Source organism: Mustela putorius, unplaced genomic scaffold (assembly GCF_011764305.1).
Source record: "Mustela putorius furo isolate JIRA1106 unplaced genomic scaffold, ASM1176430v1.1 tig00000179_pilon_pilon_pilon, whole genome shotgun sequence".
Classification (NCBI taxonomy): Eukaryota; Metazoa; Chordata; class Mammalia; order Carnivora; family Mustelidae; genus Mustela; species Mustela putorius.
This window is the reverse complement of record NW_025421305.1, coordinates 11,064,157-11,084,488: the sequence shown is the minus strand read 5'-3', so window position 1 is coordinate 11,084,488 and position 20,332 is coordinate 11,064,157. Positions and strand designations below refer to the sequence as shown.

Sequence of the window (20,332 nt, the reverse complement as noted above, 5' to 3'; positions counted from 1 at the left end):
TTTAAAAATTTTTTGTTTATTTTAAAAAGTTATTTAATGTTTTAAGTTATTTAATATTTAATATATAATATATAATTATATATAATATATAAAAATATATAATACATATAATTTTTTTTTAGTTATTTAATTTTTTAAAAAGATCTTATTTTTTTTGACAGAGAGAGAGAGAGAGAGAGAGAGAGAGAGAGCACAAGCAGGGGGAGGAGGAGAGGGAGAAAAAGTCTCCCTGCTGAGTAAGGAGCCCGATAAGGGACTTCATCCCAGGACCCTGGAATTATGACCTGAGCCAGAGGCAGACGCTTAACCGACTGAGTCACCCAGGCATCCCAAAAATTTATTTGAGAGAGAGAGAGCGAGCATGCTTGTTGAGCGGTGGGCAGGAGGGAGGGGCAGATGCAGAGAGAGAATCTCAAACAGACTCTGCTGAGCACAGAGCTTGACAAGGGACTCAATTTTACAAGCCTGAGATCATGACCTAAGCTGAAATCAAGAGTTGGTCACTCAACCTCTGAGAAACTCTGGTGCCCCATGATTTTTTAATTTTTCTTTAAAATATTTTTTTTTAAAGTAATTTCTACACCCAACATTAGGGCTCAAGCTCACAACCTTAAGATCAAGAGTCGGATATTCCAATGTATATATTGGTCCCCCAATATATAAAAATATATTTAAAATATATAAATAAATACAAAAGATTATATTTAAATTTTATTAGCCTTTTTAAAGGGTTTTTGATATTTTCACACTTAAAAGTAAGTATTTATTTTTTATTTTTAAGATTTATTTGAGAGAGAGTGCGAGAGAGAACACAAGTGGGAAGGGCAGAGGAAGTGGGGGGCGGGGTGGGGGGAAGAAAGAATCTCAAGCAGACTCCACATCACTGAGTATGGAGCCTGAGGAAGGGCTCAGTGCTAGGACCCTGAGATCACGACCTGAGCTGAAACCAAGAGTTGGATGCTTAACGGACTGTGCCACCCAGGTCTCCCAGTATTTATTTTCAAAGTCTTTTAACACTATGGGATTGTAGAACTGTAAAGCATATGTAACTCTGTGGGATTTAGGAATAGTATCAGAGTATCTAAATTAGAACTCTTATAGATTAATCACCAACAAAATTATAGCTTTAAGAACAAGGTAAAATTATAGTTTAAAATTTAAACCCAATAATATATTTCATGTGATTATAGAGAAATTAGTTATAAAATAGGCATTTTGTGTCTCTTCAGTGAAAGTGTTCAAGTCCTTGGATTATATCTTTTTATTTTTTGCTTTTATTTTGGAATATTTTAATAAAAAATAGATATATACACATATATATGTATGTATACATACGTATGTATATGATTCTAAAGTAGTCAAATTCATAGAACCAGAAAGTAGAATGGTGGTTACTGGGGTGGAGGGAGAGGATAAAGTAGAGTTGTTTAATGATATAGTTGTAGATGTGCAAGATGAAAACTACTGCTTCACGACAATGTGAATATATTTAGCACTACTGAACTGCACAGTTAGAAGTAGTTAAGTTGGTAAATTTTATGTTTTTTACTACAATAAAAAATACATGTATGTGTATAAAGATCAAATAGAACTAATACAAAAAGTTTAAGCAGTTTCTTTCTTTTTTTTCCCCCCCATTCTTCCCAATGTGCTACCTAGGTGGCAGCCACTTTTTTTCTTTCATTTTTGAGGATCATTTACATAAAGTTTTCCTTTGTATAGCATATAGTTCTAGAAGTTTGGACAAACACAGTGGGTGTACTGCCATCGCTATCCAGAAACAATTCTTTTACCCACAAAAACCTCCCCTCTTTTACCCCCTAGCTTTCTCAATCTGTGATCTGTTTTCTGTCCCTATAGTTTTTGCCTTTTCTAGAATGTTATATAAATAGAATCATATATTTAGCAGCCTTTTGAATCTGGCTTCTTTCACTTACTATAACATATTTGAGATTTTTTTGTGAGGTATTTTCATTCCACTGTGAGTAGTTAATTTCATTTCATTGCTGAGCAGTGCTCTGTTGTATGGATGCACCAGGCTTTGTATAACCCCTTGAGCGACATTTCGGTCGCTTCCAGTTTTGAGTGATTATAATAAAACCACTCAAAACATTCATTTGCAGATTTTTGTGAGAACATAAATTTTTCTTTCCCTTAAAAACTTGGGTGGGATTATTGGGTTTTATGGAAAGTATGTTTAACTTTATAAGTAACTGCTAACCTGTTTTGCATAGTTGTAAGATTTTGCATTCCCACCCTCAGTATATGAGCATTTCAATCACTGCATTCTTGTCAACAGTTGGCATTTCTAGGTTTAATTTTTTTTTTAATGTGGCCATTCTAATAGGCATGGAGTGGTATCTCATGGTTTTGATTTGTGTTTCTGTAATGGCTAATGATGTATAGCATTTTTTCCATGTGCCTGTTTACCTTTCATACATCTTCTTTGATGAAGTATCTCTTGTCTGTTTTTTTAAGTGGGTTGTTTGTTTTCTTGCTATTGAGTTTTGAGAGTTCTTTATATATTCTGGATATAGGTTCCTTTATGTCAGATATGTGACTTGGCAATATTTAATTTCAGTCTGTAGTTTGTCTTTACATTTTTACAGCAATGCCTTTCAAAAAACAATTCCTTTTGATAAAGTCCAGTTTATTGTGTTTTTTTTTTCTTTTTCTATCATGGGAGTGTACTTTTGATGTTATATCTAAGAAATCTTTACCCGATTCAGTGTCCCAAAGATAACTCCTATGTTTTCTTACAGAAGTTTTATGCTTTGGGATTTTACACATCAGTCTATGGCCCTTTTTTTTTTTTTCTTTCTTTTTTTAAAGATTATTTATTTGAGAGAGAGAGCAGAGCAAGCAAGAGAGAACATGAGTGGAGCAGGGAGCAGAGGGAAAGGGAGAAGCACACTCCTCGCTGACCAGGAGCCCAACTCGGGCTTGATCCTGGGACCCTGAAACTATGCCCTGAGCCAAAGGCAATCACTGAACTGACTGAGCCACTCAGGTACCCCTAGGTCTATGGTCCATTTTAAGTTAATGTTTCATACAGTGGGAGGAATGGATCAGGTTGGGCTTGTTTAATTTTACTTTTATGTGGCTATCTAGTTGTTTTAACGCTATTGGAAAAGATTGTCTTTCTGTATTGAATCAACTTCACATCTCTGTAGAGAATCAGTTTGCTACGTATGTATGGGGTCTACTTCTGAACCCTATTTTCTGTTCTATTGCTCTGTACATCTGTTGTTTCACCAATACTGAACTATCTTGATTAGAGTAGCTTTACAAAAAGTTTTGCGGTAAGGTAGTACAAGTCCTTCAGCTTTGGTCTTTTAAAATTGTTTTGGTTATTCCAGTTCCTTTACCTTTATATGTAATTTTTAAAAAAGATTTTGTTTATTTATTTATCAGAAAGAACAAGCACAAGCAGGGGGAGCAACAGAGAGAGAAGCAGGCTCCCTGCTGAGCAAGGAGCCCGATGAGGGACTCAATCCCATAACTGATTGCATAACTGCATAATGCAAAATGCATAATGCATAAATGCATAACTGACTGAGCCATCCAGGTGTCCCTACATGTAAATTTTAGAATCAGTTTGTCCTTTTCCACAAAAGGTCTACCTGGAATTTTGATTGGGACCACACTGCTTCTATACTTTATTTAAGGGGAAGAGGAATTGACAGAATGATATTGAATCTTTCAGTTGACGAACATGATATGTCTTGCCACTTTATTTGATTCTCTTTGTTCCTTTTATAATGTTTTATAGTTTTCAGCATAAAGATCTTTTATATATTTTGTTAGATTTATACCTATTTCATGTGTTTTTTATGTTATTATAAATGGAACTTCGAAAAGTTTCAATTTCTTTTTTGTGCCAACATGGAGAAATACAATTGATTTTTCTATATTGAACTTCTATTCCGTGACCCTTATAAACATGCTTCTTGTTAGTTCTAGTAATTTATTTGTGGGTTCTTTGGGATTTTGTACATAGACAGTGATCTGTGAATACAGATATATTTTTTTCTTTCCAGTCTGGATGCTACTTATGTACTTATGTATTTATTTATTTTTGCCTTATTTGCCTGGCTATTAGTTCAATATCAGATTAAATAGAAGTAAGAGATGTAAGCTGAATGTGTTTTATAAATGCCTAAAATCCTGTTAGTTCCTGTTTTGCTGAGAGTTTTTTCATGAATGGATGTTAAATTTTGTTAGTTGCTTTTTCTATTTCTATTGAGATGATCCTATAACTTTTCTTTAGTCTATTGATAGGGTGATTCACATTGATTTTCATATGTTTACCTTGCATTCTCAGGATAAATGCCATTTGATCAGGATGTAATTTATTATCCTTTGTATGTCTAGTTGGATTCAATTTGCTTAAATTTTGTTAAGAATTTTTATATCTATGTTTATTGGCTTGTAGTTTTTCTTTTCTTTTTTCTTTTATGATGTCTTTGATTTTAGTATGAGGGAAATTCTTACCTCATAGAGTAAGCTGGGAAGTGTTTTCTCCTCTTCAGTTTTTTGAAAGGGTTATATAGAATTGGCATTATTTCTTCCTTAAATGTTTAGTAGGATTCACCAGTGAATCTATCTGTGCCTGGGGTTCTGTGTGTGTGTGTGTGTGTGTGTGTGTGTGTCAGAAGATTTTAAGCTACAAATTAATTTTTAAAATAGACATAGTGCTATTTATGTTACCTGTTTTTCCTCAAGTGAGTTTCCATAGTGTCTTTCTAGGAATTGGTCCATTTCATCTAAGTTGTTAAATTTATTGAAATAAATTTGATATGCCATGTTTTTATTTTCATTCAGTTCAAAATATTTCCTTATTTTCCTTTTGATTATTCCTTTGACCCATGAGTTATGTAGATATGTGTTACTTTATTTCCAAATATTTGGAGATTTTCCAGATGATTTTCTGTAGTTGATTTCTATTCCATTGTGCTCAGAGAATTTACTTCATATGATGTGAATGCTTTTAAATTAATTAAAACTTGATTTATGGCTCAGAAGATGCTCTATCTTAGAAAAAATTCCACATGTGCTTGAAAAGAATGTATATTTGCTTGTTATTGGGTGGAATGTTCTGCAAAAATAAATTAGGTCACATGGTTGGCAGTGTTCAAGTGTTCTGTTATCTTTACTTATTTTCTCTTTCTTTCAGTTATTGAGAGAAGATTATTGAGGGGCGCCTGGTTGGCTCAGTGGGTTGGAGCCTCTGCCTTGGGCTCAGGTCATGATCCTGGGGTCCTGGGATAGAGCCCCGCATCAGGCTCTCTGCTCAGCAGGGAGCCTGCTTCCTCCCCTCTCTCTCCCTGCCTCTGCCTGCTTATGATCTCTGTCTGTCAAATAAATAAATAAAAATCTTAAAAAAAAAAAAAAGATTATTGAAAACTCCTTACAGTTCTATCAATTTTTACTGCAAGTGTTTTAAAGCTCTGTTGTCACTGTATAAACATTTAGGATTTTTATGACCTCTTGATGAATTGACCCTTTATTCATTATGAAATGATCTTTGCTCTTCATGTGCTCTGAATAATATGGGCACTTCAGCATTCTTTTGATTATTGTTAACAGACAGTATCTTCTTTCATCCTCTTATTTTACCTATTTGTGCCTTTATACTTAAAGTATGTTTCTTATAGGCAACATATAATTTTGTCTTTTTTTTTTTTTAATTCAGTCTGACTACCTCTACCTTTTAATAAAGGTATTTAAGTGGAACCATTTACATTTGATGTGATTATTGCTGTAGCTGGTTTTAGTTTACTATCATGGTATTTGTTTTTTATTCTGTTCTTCATCCCCCTTCTCTTATTTTAGATTGTATGTTTTCTTATGATTTCACTTTATCTTCTTTATTACCTGATTAGCTATGTGTCTTTATAGTTATTTCAGTTGTTGCTTTATAGTTTGCAGTACACATAATAGTCTTTTCAAGTAATGTAAGAATCTTAGAGCAGTATGCTCATTCTCTCCTCCTGGCCTGTGTTCTTTTTTTTTTTTAAAGATTTATGTGTTTGACCAAGAGAGAGACAGCACACACAAGCACGAGAAGCAGCAAAGGGAGAGAGAGAAGCAGATTCCTCGCTGAGCAGAGAGCCTGATGCAGGGCTTGATCCCTGGACTCTTGAGATCATGACCTGAGCCAAAGGCAGACCCAGGCGCCCCCTGTGTTCTCTTCTTGTCCTACATTTTACTTCTACATGTGTTGTTGCCTCTCCCCATACATGGTTATTATTTCTGCCTTAAACAGTTAATCATCTTTTTCTAATTTTAGTTTTAATTAAAGGACAGTTGATATACAAAATTCTGTTTGTTTCAGGTGAGGAGCATAGTAATTTGATACTTTTATACATTATGAAATGGTCTCAGTGATAAGTCTACTAACCATCTGTCACCAACAAAGTTACTACAATAATAGTGACTGTATTCCCTATGCTGCACCTCATATCCCCATGACTTATTTATTTTATAACTGGTAGTTTGTACCTCTTAATCCCATTCATCTATTTTGACCCATCCCCTCAACCCCTTCCCTCTTTGGTAACCAACTTTCTCATATCTCTGAGTCAATAATAAACAGTCACTTATTCATCTCTTAAAAAAGATAGGGTACGGTTTTTTGTATTTAACCACATAATTACCATTTCTGATATTCTTCATTCTTTTGTATAGATTTAGATTTCTATCTGGTATCATTTTCCTTCTGTCCAAAGAGCGAACTTTAAAATTTCTTCTAGTGCAGGTCTGCCTTTGATAAATCCTCCCAGCTTTTGTATGTCTGTAAAAGAACAAATTTCACCTTTATTTTTGACAGGTATTTTCACTGGGCCTAGAATTGTAGGTTGACAGGTTTTTGAAAATTTTCTTTTAGCACTTTAAAAATATTGCCACACTGTTTTCTATCTAGCTGTTTCCAACCCACAGGTCGGCTACATTCTTTATCTTTGTTTTGCTTTGTGTATAATCTAGTTCTTTTCTTGGGCTGCTCTTAAATTTTCTCATTATCACTGGCTTTAAGCTATCTAATTATGACACACACCCTTATTGAAGTTTTTTCTACAATTCTCTTGCTTGAGGCTTAGTTTCTTAGATATGTGGATTTATTATTTTAATAAAACTTGGGGCAAATTGCCATTATTTCTTCAAATATTTTCCTTTCTCCTTCCCTCTTCTCTTCTTTAGGGACTTCACCAAAGATACATTTGGTTGTTTGAAATTGCCCACAGTTCAATGATGCTTTTTTCTTATTTCGTTCTTTTTTTTCCCCCTCCCTGTTGTCACTGTATAAACATTTAGGATTTTTATGACCTCCCTGTGTTTTATTTTGGCTACTTTTTATCCCTAACATATCACTAATATTTCTTCTGCCCTAATTTACTGTTAATCCATGCAGGGTATTTTTCTTCTCAAATGTTATATTTTTCATCTTCAGAAATCTAATTTCTTTATACCTTCCATACATCAACTTAATATGCTAATTTTCCCTCTACCTTCTTGAACATATAAAATATGGTTATAATAATTGTTTTAATGTCATTGTCTACAAATTATATCATTTTGGCTATATCTGGGTCATTCTGATTGATATTCTTCCTTGTTATGAGTTATTTTTCTTGCGTTTGTATGCCTGGTACTTTTCATTGGATGCCAGACACTGAATTATTGGATGCTAACTCTATTTTATTTAATATCCTGGAGCTTTGTTTTAGGACAAAATTAAGTTACTTGGAAACAGTTTGATCTTCAAGGCTTCCTTTAAAACTGCATTGCGCAAGACCAAAACACCCTTTAGTCTAGAACTAATTTTTCCCCATGACTTTGGCAGTATCCTTCTGAATATCTGGTGCCCCATGTTTACAAGTTGTTTTTTGTTTTGTTTTGTTTTTAATCTGGCTGGTAGTACCACCAACTATTCCTGACTCTGTGTGATTTCTAAAAATTGCCCCTGCCTGATTCTCTGGGGTGCCTCTTTCCCATCATTGGTAGTTTGCTCACATGCTCATGCTGGTAAGTACTCGGCGGCAGCCTGGGAGCAGAGGAACATCCCATTCTCTTTCTTTTACTTTAAGAAAATGCTTCTACATTCCTAAAGATCACACAGAGTGAATAGAAAAAAAAATACATGTATGTATCTATAGGAGTATATATAAATATAAATTCCTTTTTTTTTCAGCCCCCTGTCTGTTCCTCAGCCAAAAATTTTTGTTTTCTCATAGTTACCTACCTACGTCTATGTATTTATACTGTTATTTTCGTGCTTGTGTAATTTTAGGTATTTTATAATCAAACTGTCATAGATTCAGATTTAGCATAAACCATTCTTATGGCTCAGGTCTTTTTCCCCTCCACCTTCCCCGTGCAATTAACTTTTTAAAGTTAAACCAATAAAAATTTTTTCAAAATTAATATAGTTATGTAAATTTTATTGATAAGCATACTAGTTTTTTCCTTGTTTTGTTTTCTATAAAAGCCTTTGAACTTCTCTCAGACACCTGTCTGTGGCTCCCCTCCCCCTCTGCAAATGCTCAGCCTGATTGGATCAGTTCTATGCTCAGCCCCACCCACCCGAGCCCTCCCTCCCCACGGCTCCCATCTTTCTGCCCCTTACAGATCATCTGCTGCTTAGGCTTGCTTAGCAGCTGTCATCTTGAGATGTCTTTCCTCATCGTTCTGTTGATTCCCTCCCTTCTCTCTAGCATTTGAGTGCCTGGTTCATGTTTCCTGTACCTTTTCTCTCTCTCGTTCCTTTTCAAATAATACAGCATTCTTTATTTCATCCTTTTGCTTGATTTGTTCCTCCATTTGGTGTCTGAAAATGTTTTTGTTCTACCTTTACACTTAAAATGAATTTTTGGCCAATCAGTGATGATTTGGCCAAATAAGAATGAGAAATGAGAATGTTTTCTCTCAGAATTTTCTGCATTGCTCTCTGGCAGCCAGCAAAAACCATTCTGATTATTTATTCCCGTGTTTATAGCTTGTTTTTTCTGTTTGGAAGCTTTTAAGGATTTTCTCTTTTCCAAGTAATCTTTAATGCTGATGTGCTTTGGTGTAGGGCTTTTTTCCTTTCCTTTTTTTTTTTTTTTAATGATTTCATTTATTTACTTGTCAGAGAGAGAGAGAGAGAGAGAGAACATAAGCAGGAGCAGCAGCAGGCAGAGGGAGAAGCAGGCTGGCTGGCTCTCCGCTGAGCAGGGAGCTCAATGTGGGACTTGATCCCAGGACGCTGGGATCATGACCTGAGCCAAAGGCAGACATTTAACCAACAGAGCCACCCAGGCATCCCAGGGCTTTTTTCATTTATTGTGGTGGCCATTTGGTCATCTTGGTTAGGCTGGAGACTTGTGTCCCTCAGTTCAGGAGAAATTCTTAAACTATTTCTTTGTTCTCTGGTTTTGGAATCATCTGATTCTGATATTGGACCTCCCAGATTTATCCTTTTAGTTTCTTTTATTTCTCAATCATCTCTTTTTCTTTTATTCTACTTTTTGGAGATTTTTCTCATTTTTTTTTTAAAGATTTTATTTATTTGACAGAGATCACAAGTAGGCAGAGAGGCAGGCAGAGAGAGAGGAGGAAGCAGGCTCCCTGCCGAGCAGAGAGCCTGATGTGGGGCTCAATCCCAGGACCCTGAGATCATGACCCGAGCTAAAGGCAGAGGCTTTAACCCACTGAGCCACCCAGGCGCCCCGTTTTTTCTCATCTTTATCTTCCAACTTTTCTATGGAAATCAAGGATATTTCAAATATGGCTGACTTTTGTTTTGATTTCTTTGGAGTTATTTCTTTTTCTGACAGTATATGGGACCCAACACATAACATTTGTTGTTTATCTGCAATTCACTTTTAATTGGAAGTCCTGTAGTTTTATTTACTATACCTAGTAACCCCACTTCTAGGACCTGGGGAGGATAAATTAGGAAGGGGCAAGTGAGCTGACAGTTCCTGGACACAAGATTTGGTCAGACATGGGATGATAGGTTTTAGTGTCCTCCCTGGCAGTCACTTTAGATTTGCAAGGAGTTTGGACAGAGGGAGAAACAGGTTATCCTATTTGAGTGGTGGATCCCCAACTGTACCTATATTGGCCAAGACAGATGAATTTTGGAAAAAATGCACTCATTACTGAATTAAGGAACACAGGACCTTCCCCTGCTCCTTTTCTAATATTCTAGCATGCATGCTGCCAGCATGCAGAGGGCATGGAATTGGAGTCCAAGTAAAAGGCCCTTAGGCAAAACAAAACAAAACAGGAAAACAAAACAAAACAAAACAAAACAAAAAAAAACAAAACCACACCACACCAACCTCTAATGCTCAGGCTTGTTTCCTATGCTCCAGATCTCTACTGTAGTGAGACCTGGTCTCTGCCCAATGCCTCATGATGGCTGTTGTCATCCACGCCTTTAAGGCGGCACAGTTTTCCCTGTCCTGTCAGCTAGACTTTGTTAAGCCCCGAGTAGACCCCAGACTCACAGATCCTTCATCTTAAGAGAAGTATCTTTGAGAGTAATTCTAGTGACTTTGTGCCTCAAATATTTCTGACCCTTGGTTGTCCCGTCCATGGACTTTCTTCCAGTTAATTTACCTTCTTTTTCAAATTGTCTTCCAGTCTGCATACAAAAATCTAGTTTGAAAGGAATCTAGCACATTTATGTATATAAAAACAATAGATTTCAAATAATTTGGTGGAGGGATTTATATCCTCTGGCCCTGCAAATTCTCCAGAAATTCTCCAGAAATGTACATACATTTCTTGTAATTTTATTAAAATAGCCACGTCCTGGAGGTGACCAGCATGTCCCTCTGCAGAGATATGGGTTAAACTGACTGTGATGGCTTACATTGGCTTCTGTAGCTTAACCTAATTGTGATCTGTTGAAACAAGTGAAATGGAAGCACAACCAGCTTGTTTCTGTCTCTGTTCAAGAACATCATGAATAAATAAAATTCAGTTAATTTGGTAATCCTAAACTTCAGCTAGGAATTTTTAATTCATTCCTTCATATGACCTTAAGAGTTTTATTTATTTTTTTTAAGATTTTATTTATTTATTTGACACAGGGAGAGAGAGATCACAAGTAGGCAGAGAGAGGTAGGCAGAAAGCGAGGGGGAAGCAGGCTCCCTTCTGGGCAGAAAGCCAAATGTGGGGCTCGATCCCAGGACTTTGAGATCATGACCTGAGCTGAAGGCAGAGGCTTAACCCATTGAGCCACCCAGGTGCCCCAATAGTTTTATTTTTTAAGCTCCTTTTTTTTTTAACAGTTTAAGATGATGTTTAATAATTTGTCACGTACAGTTCAGGTAAAATATGTAAATGGATTTAACTACCACAGTTTGTGGTAACTTTAACTTTCAAAACATAGAAACTATTTTGTGTATTAAATACTAACTCTGTCTAGCACTCACAGACAGAGGGATCATGTCCTTGGTTGCCAAATTACTGATTTAAGCTTCCACTTGCTCTGTTTCTTTTTACTGAAAATGGGTGCCTTCCTCAACTACATTTCCTTCATCTGAGATAGTATATACATCAAGTTTTGTAAATCACAAATATGCTAACAAACATTTTTATTCAAAAGCAAAGTCTTAAAATTTGGAAAATATGACTTACAATAAAAAAGAATGTTACTGCTTATTTTTAGTGACACTTGGGTTTTCAGCCCGAAAGAGAATTTTTTGTCCTTGTCATCATCTATCATATTTGCCAGATTCGGTCCTTAATTCCTTTAAACGGTTTCTAGAACCATATGCTCCCTGGCAGCACTGGGTCAACTTAAAACGATGTCTGAAAGGCTCTGATGGTAATTGTCCTAAATTAAAGGATGCTGAGGATTGAAGGATGTGAAATTGAGAGAGAATGCCTGTTTGAGAAAAGACTGTGTGTGTGTGTGTGTGTGTGTGTGTGTGTGTAAAGAGAGTATTTACATATATTCTGTGGTCAAATTTTATATTGAAATTATTTGTGCCTATAAATTAGAGAAGTCTATATATACTATGTGTAGTTTTTTGTTTGTGGTTTTATAGACTTATGCCATTAGAGGGCAGTATTGTAGTGGTTAAGTTTGCTTTCTTAACTATTGACTTGCAAACCATAGAATTTATAATAAACAAATTTAAAGCCTTAGATTTTTAGTATATTAAGTTGTAGTTTCAATTGATGTGTCCATGCAAATATTTTAAATTAATAGAGGAAATAAGCAATGGGCTAGTCTCATAGATCACTTGATTTTCATTTGGGGAAGGGAATTTTACTTGGTCAATATGGCCATCAGCATGAAATACATACTTTATAATACTTCTGTCCTTCCGATGTAAGAAGACTCACAGGGTGAGACTTATAGGAATTGCGACTTTCAAAAACATGCCTTAGGGACTTACTGAAGATAGATTGATGTAGGACTTAACCTGTGGATTGAGTTTTCTAGGTCTAAATGGAAGGAGGGAGATGTGATTTTAAGGTTTAGGGCTCTAGGGACGTTTTGGGAAGATCTACTTGATTTCTTCGTCTGATGGGTACCTTTTTGCTTCAATAGATATATGCCTAGCAAAGAATATGTAATGTTTTTTTGTTTCTACAAGTAATAGATGCATAAAAATGTAGTATTTCTCAGAAAGCAAATGTGATTTTTCCCTCCAAAATTTACTACCGCTTTAAAAAGTGTTATTACAGTATGGTTATTATCCTTATAAATAAACCTGCCCATAAAATCCTCCCATTACTTTGCCTGTAAGAACTAGATAATTGAAATCGAGACACTCGAGCTCCTCCAAGTCTTAGCGGTGGGACTGGGCATGCCCAGTAGCTCAGACGGTTCTGGTTGCAAATAGGAAGCTTTCTCCGTTCAGAAGCCGCGGGGACAGGCAGCTCCTGGGACGGGGTCTGACTCCCTTAAACGTAAGCACGTGCGGGGCCCCAATTGTATTTTCAGGGACCCTTGACATTTTCTGCCGAAGCAGTGGTCCGGCTGCCCAAGGCTTGGAGGCCTTGGTGGCTCCGCAGCTTCACGGGTCCATTGCGGCCTGGGTCAGCCCACCCGAAGAGCGGGATCCGATCTGGAGGCTGGGGTGGGGGGTGGGGGGTGGCGGGGGGCTGGGAGTGGGGAGAGCGGGGAAGCTTGAGGAGGGCGGGGAAGGGAGAAGGGGAGGTTCCAATAGGGTGCTGGCCAATCGGCGCGGCTCTCGCCTCCATATATTCTGCGGCGAGCCGGCGTCCTGGTCCATAGCCTTAGTGGATCCTGGCTGTCGTCCTGGGAGGCTTCTCCGCACAACGGTGGGATCAGCATCTTCCCGGGATCGCCAAGCCCCAGAAGCCGGGTTTCTTTAAATTAGGGCCGCTGTTTTCCACTTCTCCCTGGGCTGCAGAAAGCTAGAAGGTTTTTTTTTTTAAATCTAGCTCAAACAAGGCTGCTGGTATTCCTTTTTTTTTCCGCGAGGGTGTTTTTGGCTGCAATTGCATGAAATCCCAATGGTGTAGACCAGTGGCGATGGATCTAGGAGTTTACCAACTGAGACATTTTTCAATTTCTTTCTTGTCATCCTTGCTGGGGACTGAAAACGCCTCTGTGAGACTTGACAATAGGTAAATGTCGACTGGGATAGTTTCTTTAAATTTGCTCGTGAGATACTTCTAATAATGCAGGTGAAAAATAGCCAGGCGAATTCCTTTGTCCATTGCCGGGAGGCTACGGTGACATGGATGTTGCTTTTTCAAATGTTTAGAATAGCCTCCTTTTCCCAGGTCTGGCCGGAGAGCAGGCTTTTACTACATTATGTAATTTAGCCTTTTGTGGCTTACTAAAATAGGGAAATGTCTGGATATTCGTTAGTAAGAGAGTGGCTGCTGTTTTCTGGAGGGTGATCTATTACATGGTGTTGTCGAATGTTCAAAAAATGCTGCCAGTAACATCACAGAATAGGGGAGTCCTTTTTTGTCTTGGATGTTATAAAAATTCCACTTATCGATTTTTTCCCCCCTCTCTTCCAGCTCCTCTGGTGCAAGTGTGGTAGCTATTGACAACAAAATCGAGCAAGCTATGGTAGGTACTGATTAAAAATCATTTGTACTACATGTGGGCACAGTACAAAAAGCGAGATCGGGATGGCACCAGTGCATCCATAGTTAGGATGACTGCTCTTCGTACATTGAGAAATGCCGGCACTGTCTCCTCTCGGCCGGCATGTAGCCACTTCCCAAGGCTGCAGCGGGAGAGCCCGGGGCCCTGAGGGTATTAAATGTTCTCAATTCCCGAGGGGTTTCACACGACGTGGGGATTTTTGCAGAGGTGTCCCCTTTTTGCTCGGGAATTGCGAGGGAAGCTCTGCCCTGCGCGTCCTTCGGTCGCGGGCACATCTCTAGCGATGTGGCTTTACTAGCAATCTCAAGGTTTACTAAGGAAGGAGGGGGGTACAGAGTGGGGATCTCAGGGGCTCTCTAGACCTTGTACAGACGGATCCCCAGTACTGGAGGCTACTGAATGATGAAGAAGAATGGGAGAAAAGTTTTGTCTTTCTTAGCCTCTGCCTGGATTTCTCCGATTTTTTATTTCCGCCTTGGCTTGCTTTGTTATTGGAGCAGCGCCTGTGGCTCTTCTCACGGGATTCTCTGCCCACTGTTGCTAGGCAAACTCCGAACCTTTAATTCGGAGCTATAAATAACTCGAGATCCCATTGGCTGCAACGTCTGCCCAGGTTTCTGTGATGTCAGCTTAATCACGAAAGGGGGGAGGGGGGTGGAGGGAGGAAAATGCGGCAACATGCTCTGTAGGAACTGGCTGCAGCCGGTGCTGAGGGAGGCGGTCCGGGGGGCGGAGGGAGGGACTTGGGGGCGGGGAAGCGGCTACCGTTGCTGCGGGCCTGGACATCCCAGTGGCCAGGCTCCTGCCCCGCCTTCCAGAAGCCCAGTGCATTTTGCCGGCTAGAGTAGGAAACGCGAATGTATGCATCCCTGGCTGAGGGCCGCGCAAAAATGCACAGGCTTTGAAAAAGCCTGATCCCCTTATACATTAAACTTCAAGTGTTTCGTACAGTTGTGCTTGTATTCAGTAGATGGCTCCTAGGGCTGGTTAAATAAGATAAAGGCAGGTTATGTTAATAGTCCTGGACGTCATGCAAAATGATGTTTTAAAAATTCAGAGTCTGGGAAATACTTAAGATAAACCTCTTTTTCCCTCTGCCTTTCAGGATCTGGTGAAAAGCCATTTGATGTATGCGGTTAGAGAGGAAGTGGAGGTCCTCAAAGAGCAAATCAAAGAACTAATAGAGAAAAATTCCCAGCTGGAGCAGGAAAACAATCTGCTGAAGACACTGGCCAGTCCTGAGCAGCTTGCCCAATTTCAGGCCCAGCTGCAGACTGGCTCCCCCCCTGCCACCACACAGCCACAGGGGACCACACAGCCCCCCGCCCAGCCAGCGTCCCAGGGCTCAGGACCCACCGCGTAGCTGCCTATGCCCCCGCAGAACTGGCTGCTGCCGTCTGAACTGAACAGACCAGAGAAGATGTACTAGGGGGAATCCGCCTCCACAGTCACCCATTTCATTGCTCGCTGCGAAAGAGAAGTGAGACTGACGTATATGCCATTGTCCAGTATTAAACACTCCTATGCTTTTGGCTTGAAGAAATTTCTTAGTTGGGCGAATTAAAGGTTAATCAGAGAATTAGCATGGATATACTGGGATGCAGCTTGGCAGATACGTGAGAAGTGGTTTCATTCATGCCGAGGAGCTGTGTGCCTTTCCACCCCTTCCCTGCTCCCCATCCCCACTCCCGAGCGTTCTCTCCTGCTTGCACGTAGTGTACTCCATGGGGTCTGAAGCAGTGGGGCTCCACTGGACTTTCCTCTCTCCTCTTCTCCCCCAGGAGGACCTTAAAAGGGAGGTCAGAGCAAAGACTGACACATAGTCTCACCTAAGATGGGGGGAAACGTAGTTCATCGAACCAATTGACGACTGTCACCAAAAATCCATAAAAACAATAGTACTGTGCCTCTTTCTGAAACAGTGGATGACATAAAAGTCTTAGTGACTAAAACGGTGACAGGTAGCTGGGACCTAGGCTCTCTTACATGAAGGTTGTTTTGCTTATTGTATATTTGTGTATGTAGTGTAACTATTTTGTACAATAGAGGACTGTAACTACTATTTAGGTTGTACAGATTGAAATTTAGATGTTTCATTGGCTGTCTGAAGAAGTGTGGATTGTCTTTTATATAGAGATCTACATTAAAAAAATGCTACAAGAAGAAAACCACACCTAAAGAAATTTTAAGAATTTGGCACCGTCGGTCACTTTGTGTAATCTAAAATCTTCTAGTTGCTCCATATCTTGAAGTAAATTCCTGTTCACTGAAGTCTTTTGATTGAGCTGGTTGAATACTTTGAAAAATGATCCGTTCTAGCTAATGAATTTCGCAGTAGGGGTTTCTGCATATTACCTGTATAGTAGTTCTATGCATACGTTTCTGTGCATGTTCTCTACGCAGTTGTAAGGTGTCACTGTATTTAACTGTTGCACTTGTCAACTTTCAATAAAGCATATAAAATGTTGATAAACAAGTGTTTTCATGTTAGAGTGTGTTAACATTACTGCAGTCACTTTGCAACTATTTCCAGGTAAAGTTCAAACAGTTTGGCAAAATCTTGAAGGGGAGTGTGAAGGTTGGACAGAGTAGGGGTGCTAGTGTTTTCGATTACAGATAGACGGTGCATTATTTCAAGCCAGTAAGGGGAAGAGAGACATAGTGAAGGAGACAAGAGCTTATGTCTTTAGCCCAGTATCATCTGGACAAGTGGCTTCACCTCTCAGGGCCTATGTGGACACTGAAAGAGGAAAAAGTTCTGTGACTTTGAAGTTCTAGAAGTCTATGTAAGCCTTGGTTTTCAAATGTTTTATTAGCTGGGAGGGTCATGAGCCTTAATTCTGTGTATAATCCCAATTAGCAGCTCTGGAATCAAAAAACTGATTTCCACTTTAGAAACTGTCACCCTGGATTGGGATGTCGTTCCTAACATGGGTTGAGTTTCTAGCTCCTGGAAATGTCCAAGCAAAAGAAGATGATTCCAGGTGTTTGCTCTACTGGATTTGAGGTGGGACCAGACGAGCAAGAGGGTCAGTTGATTCCTTATGACTAAAATAGGTCAAAATTTAAAGCATGTTGGAATCCTAAGGCAAATTGGCGTCTGAGATGTGAGCCTGACAAGTTCTGGGGGCCCTATCAGCAAGCAGTGTGAACAGGGTGGGTTTATCAGCTCTAGTATGCCCGAAGGCCTCAGCAACGCCCCCTCCACCCAATGGGAGTTGGGGCATTTGTGAGCTCCAAGGCTTGCTTAAACCCTAGCAGGACGAGGCCTTAACTTCTGCTGTAGAGCTGGTAGGAGATTGATAGGTGAATGGAACATCAGGGCTTCCTGAGAAGTGGAGAGTGAGCATGTGTTAAAGAGCTCACCATGGGGACGCCTGGGTGGCTCAGTTGGTTAAGCAGCTGCCTTCGGCTCAGGTCATGATCCCAGCGTCCTGGGATCGAGTCCCACATTGGGCTCCTTGCTCCGCAGGGAGCCTGCTTCTCCCTCTGACTCTGCTTTCCACTCTCTGCCTGTGCTCGCGCTCTCTCTCTGACAAATAAATAAATAAAATCTTTAAAAAAAAAAAAAGAGCTCACCGTGATGGGTTTGGGGACACAGAGCTCTCGTTGAAGCAGTAAACTATTGACTGCCACGGGCTGGTGGCAACTGCCATGATGATGGTTTGGGGGATTTGGAGAGGACTTAAAAAAGCCTTCGTCATTTTACTTTGAAGGTTATATGACTTTGGCTTAAATAAAGGGATGCTGACTTAGTAGTTACATTTCCTTTAAAAAGAAAATCATAATGAATTGAAATCTATAGCCATTTCATCATTTGCTTTTTATTGAAGATCCTCAACACCAAAGGTGGTAATTGTCGAAAATTTTGGAAATTTCATGTTAATGTATTGTTAAGATAATGGAGAACTTCCTTCTCCATTACTTAATGAAATTTTGGTCTTCCAATTAAAAATGTGAGACTCCCATGACAATTTGAGAGCTGAATATTGTATGTGAAATCATGGATTATTAAAAGATGGTTTTCCATTCATGTTTATTTTAGTAATTACTAGACATGTTTTTAAGTGATTGACATTTTGGGATGTTTAAGGTAATTTAAAAAGGCATTTCTTTACTTGCTTACAGGCTTTTGTTGGCCTGTGGGTTATTATTTAATTGATTATATCACAGTCATGTTCAGTGGAGCAAGCAAGATTTTTAAGAGGAATGGAGTGTTGCACAGCCCTGGGTGTTGATGACATCATTTGCAGCAGGAGAGACCGTTGTTCAGTGAAGGAGACATAGAAGGAATTTTACATGATTTTTTTTTTTTTTAAGATTTTATTTACTTGACAGACAGAGATCACAAGTAGGCAGAGAGGCAGGTAGAGAGAGAGGAAGGGTAGCAGGCTCCCTGCTGAGCAAAGAGCCAGACGCGGGGCTTGATCCCAGGACCCTGGGATCATGACCTGGGCCGAAGGCAGAGGCTTAACCCACTGAGCCACCCAGGTGCCCCTTACATGATTTTTAATGACTGTCTGCTTTCTGTTTCAAATTAACAATGTTTATCACTCAGTCGTTCTGTGCCTTTTTTTTTTTAACATACTTTAAAAACAAATTTGTCACCATGTGATGAATATGCCATGGCAGAATCAATTTTAAATTTACACATGAAACACATAAAAGTTCATTATAATGGAAATCAAAAAGAACATGAATTTCAAGAGATATGACTCTGACCTTGCTGTATGTACAGGAAGTAGTGGCAGCTGCTAGGAAGGAGTCTGACAACACGACTGCTTATAGCCGTCACCCTGCAGCAATAATGGCGCAAGGGTTAGAAATGGAGGCAGAGAAGACGACGTTAACTCCCGTTAGCTGACGTGGCCTCAGCTGGAGACGTGTGCACAGTGTTGGCACTTGGAAGCAGGTTGTGCAGTACACTTCCTGTGCGAGTGTGGGGAGAAGGACCCTGGGCTGAGTGTGGACACTCGCCTCACAGTCACCAGCCTGTAGACACGAGATGGAACCTCTCAGACCCGCTTTCGCATCCATAAAATGAGTTGGATCAGGTTGCAAAGATTCAGGTCTGCCCTAAGATGCTACAACCCTCTGCTTTTTGAGATGACTCTCCTTTATTCTAACTTTGGGGGACGGGGCGGTAGAGCCCGCTGTTTTTGTTTGTTCATTTAACTTCGTAAGCTAGAATTAATTGGTTTTAATTGTAACTCCACTGGTTACTAGCTAACTGACCTTGGGCAGGAGATTTTAATTGCTTTTCTCCGTTACCTCATGCTCAATATGGGACAGGTTCTCTCCACAGGGTTTTTGTAAGGATAATGCTGGAAAGTAAGCACGGAGATGGAATCAGAGCAAGTACCCAAGGAATGCTAGCCTTTCTGTTATTTCTGAGCTACTCGTTCTGTTATGTTTTAATTTTGTATTTTTTGTAGGAATAAAGCTGTGGCAATTTTATTTTCTGTTAGCTTTTGACTTAGCATTTAATAATAGTAGTGGCTGTTAAAATTTTATTACAAAGACACACATGAAAAATGCCATTGAGGGGGTGCCTGGCTGGTTCAGTCAGTGGAGCGTGTGACTCTTGATCTTGGGATTGTGGGTCCAAGCCCTTGTTAGGTGTGATTACTTAAAAATAAAATTTTAAAAAGGCCATTTGGAATATGGACAGAAATGCACCATTTCTTCTTCTTTATCTCAGAAATAATACCTCAAGTTTCATTTCTGTGAGTTAGAAAAGGGATTAGTTGAGAATTATTCATGTTTGAAAATAATATTGTTGGGGTGCCTGGGTAGCTCAGTTGTTAAGCGTCTGCCTTCGGCTCAGGTCACCATCCCAGGGTCCTGCAATTGAGTCCTACCTACATCAGGCTCCCTGCTCGGCAGGAAGCCTGCTTCTCCCTCTCCCACTCCCCCTGCTTGTGTTCCCTCTCTCTCTCTCTGTCAAATAAATAAAATCTTAAAAAAATAATAATATTGATGGAAGTAAATGCACAATTACAGGCGGGAGATATAGATAGAATATTAATTTTCCTGTGGAATAAAACCCTATATAAAACAGTACTATGGAATACCAGGCTCAAAGTCACCGGGATTAGCAATCAGGCTTTATCAATAGCTATGGAAGGTTCAGTGACCATTTTAAAATGGGCAAAGTTGCTGTAATATTATACATCTATGCTTTAAATCCAGGTGTTTTAGACTCAGATGTCTATGTGAGACTATGTAGACTCAGA

The 20,332-nt window shown here is 39.3% G+C and overlaps 1 protein-coding gene across 5 annotated transcripts in view; it reads left to right on the top strand.

Annotated features, from left to right (window-relative positions):
* The window catches only part of TSC22D1 (TSC22 domain family member 1), a 137,546-nt gene extending 120,977 nt beyond the window's left edge, over positions 1 to 16,569 (top strand). For 2 of the 5 annotated variants that reach the window (XM_045076647.1, XM_045076650.1), the window contains exons 2-3: positions 14,006 to 14,057; positions 15,202 to 16,569. In XM_045076647.1, the coding sequence (XP_044932582.1) occupies positions 14,006 to 14,057; positions 15,202 to 15,459 (310 nt within the window). In that variant the 3' untranslated portion in view covers positions 15,460 to 16,569. Of the gene's footprint in view, positions 1 to 12,788; positions 12,917 to 13,224; positions 13,601 to 14,005; positions 14,058 to 15,201 lie in introns of those variants that run through there. The other 3 variants (XM_013059817.2, XM_013059816.2, XM_045076651.1) reach the window with 3 other exon arrangements.
* The last annotated feature ends 3,763 nt before the right edge of the window (positions 16,570 to 20,332 follow it).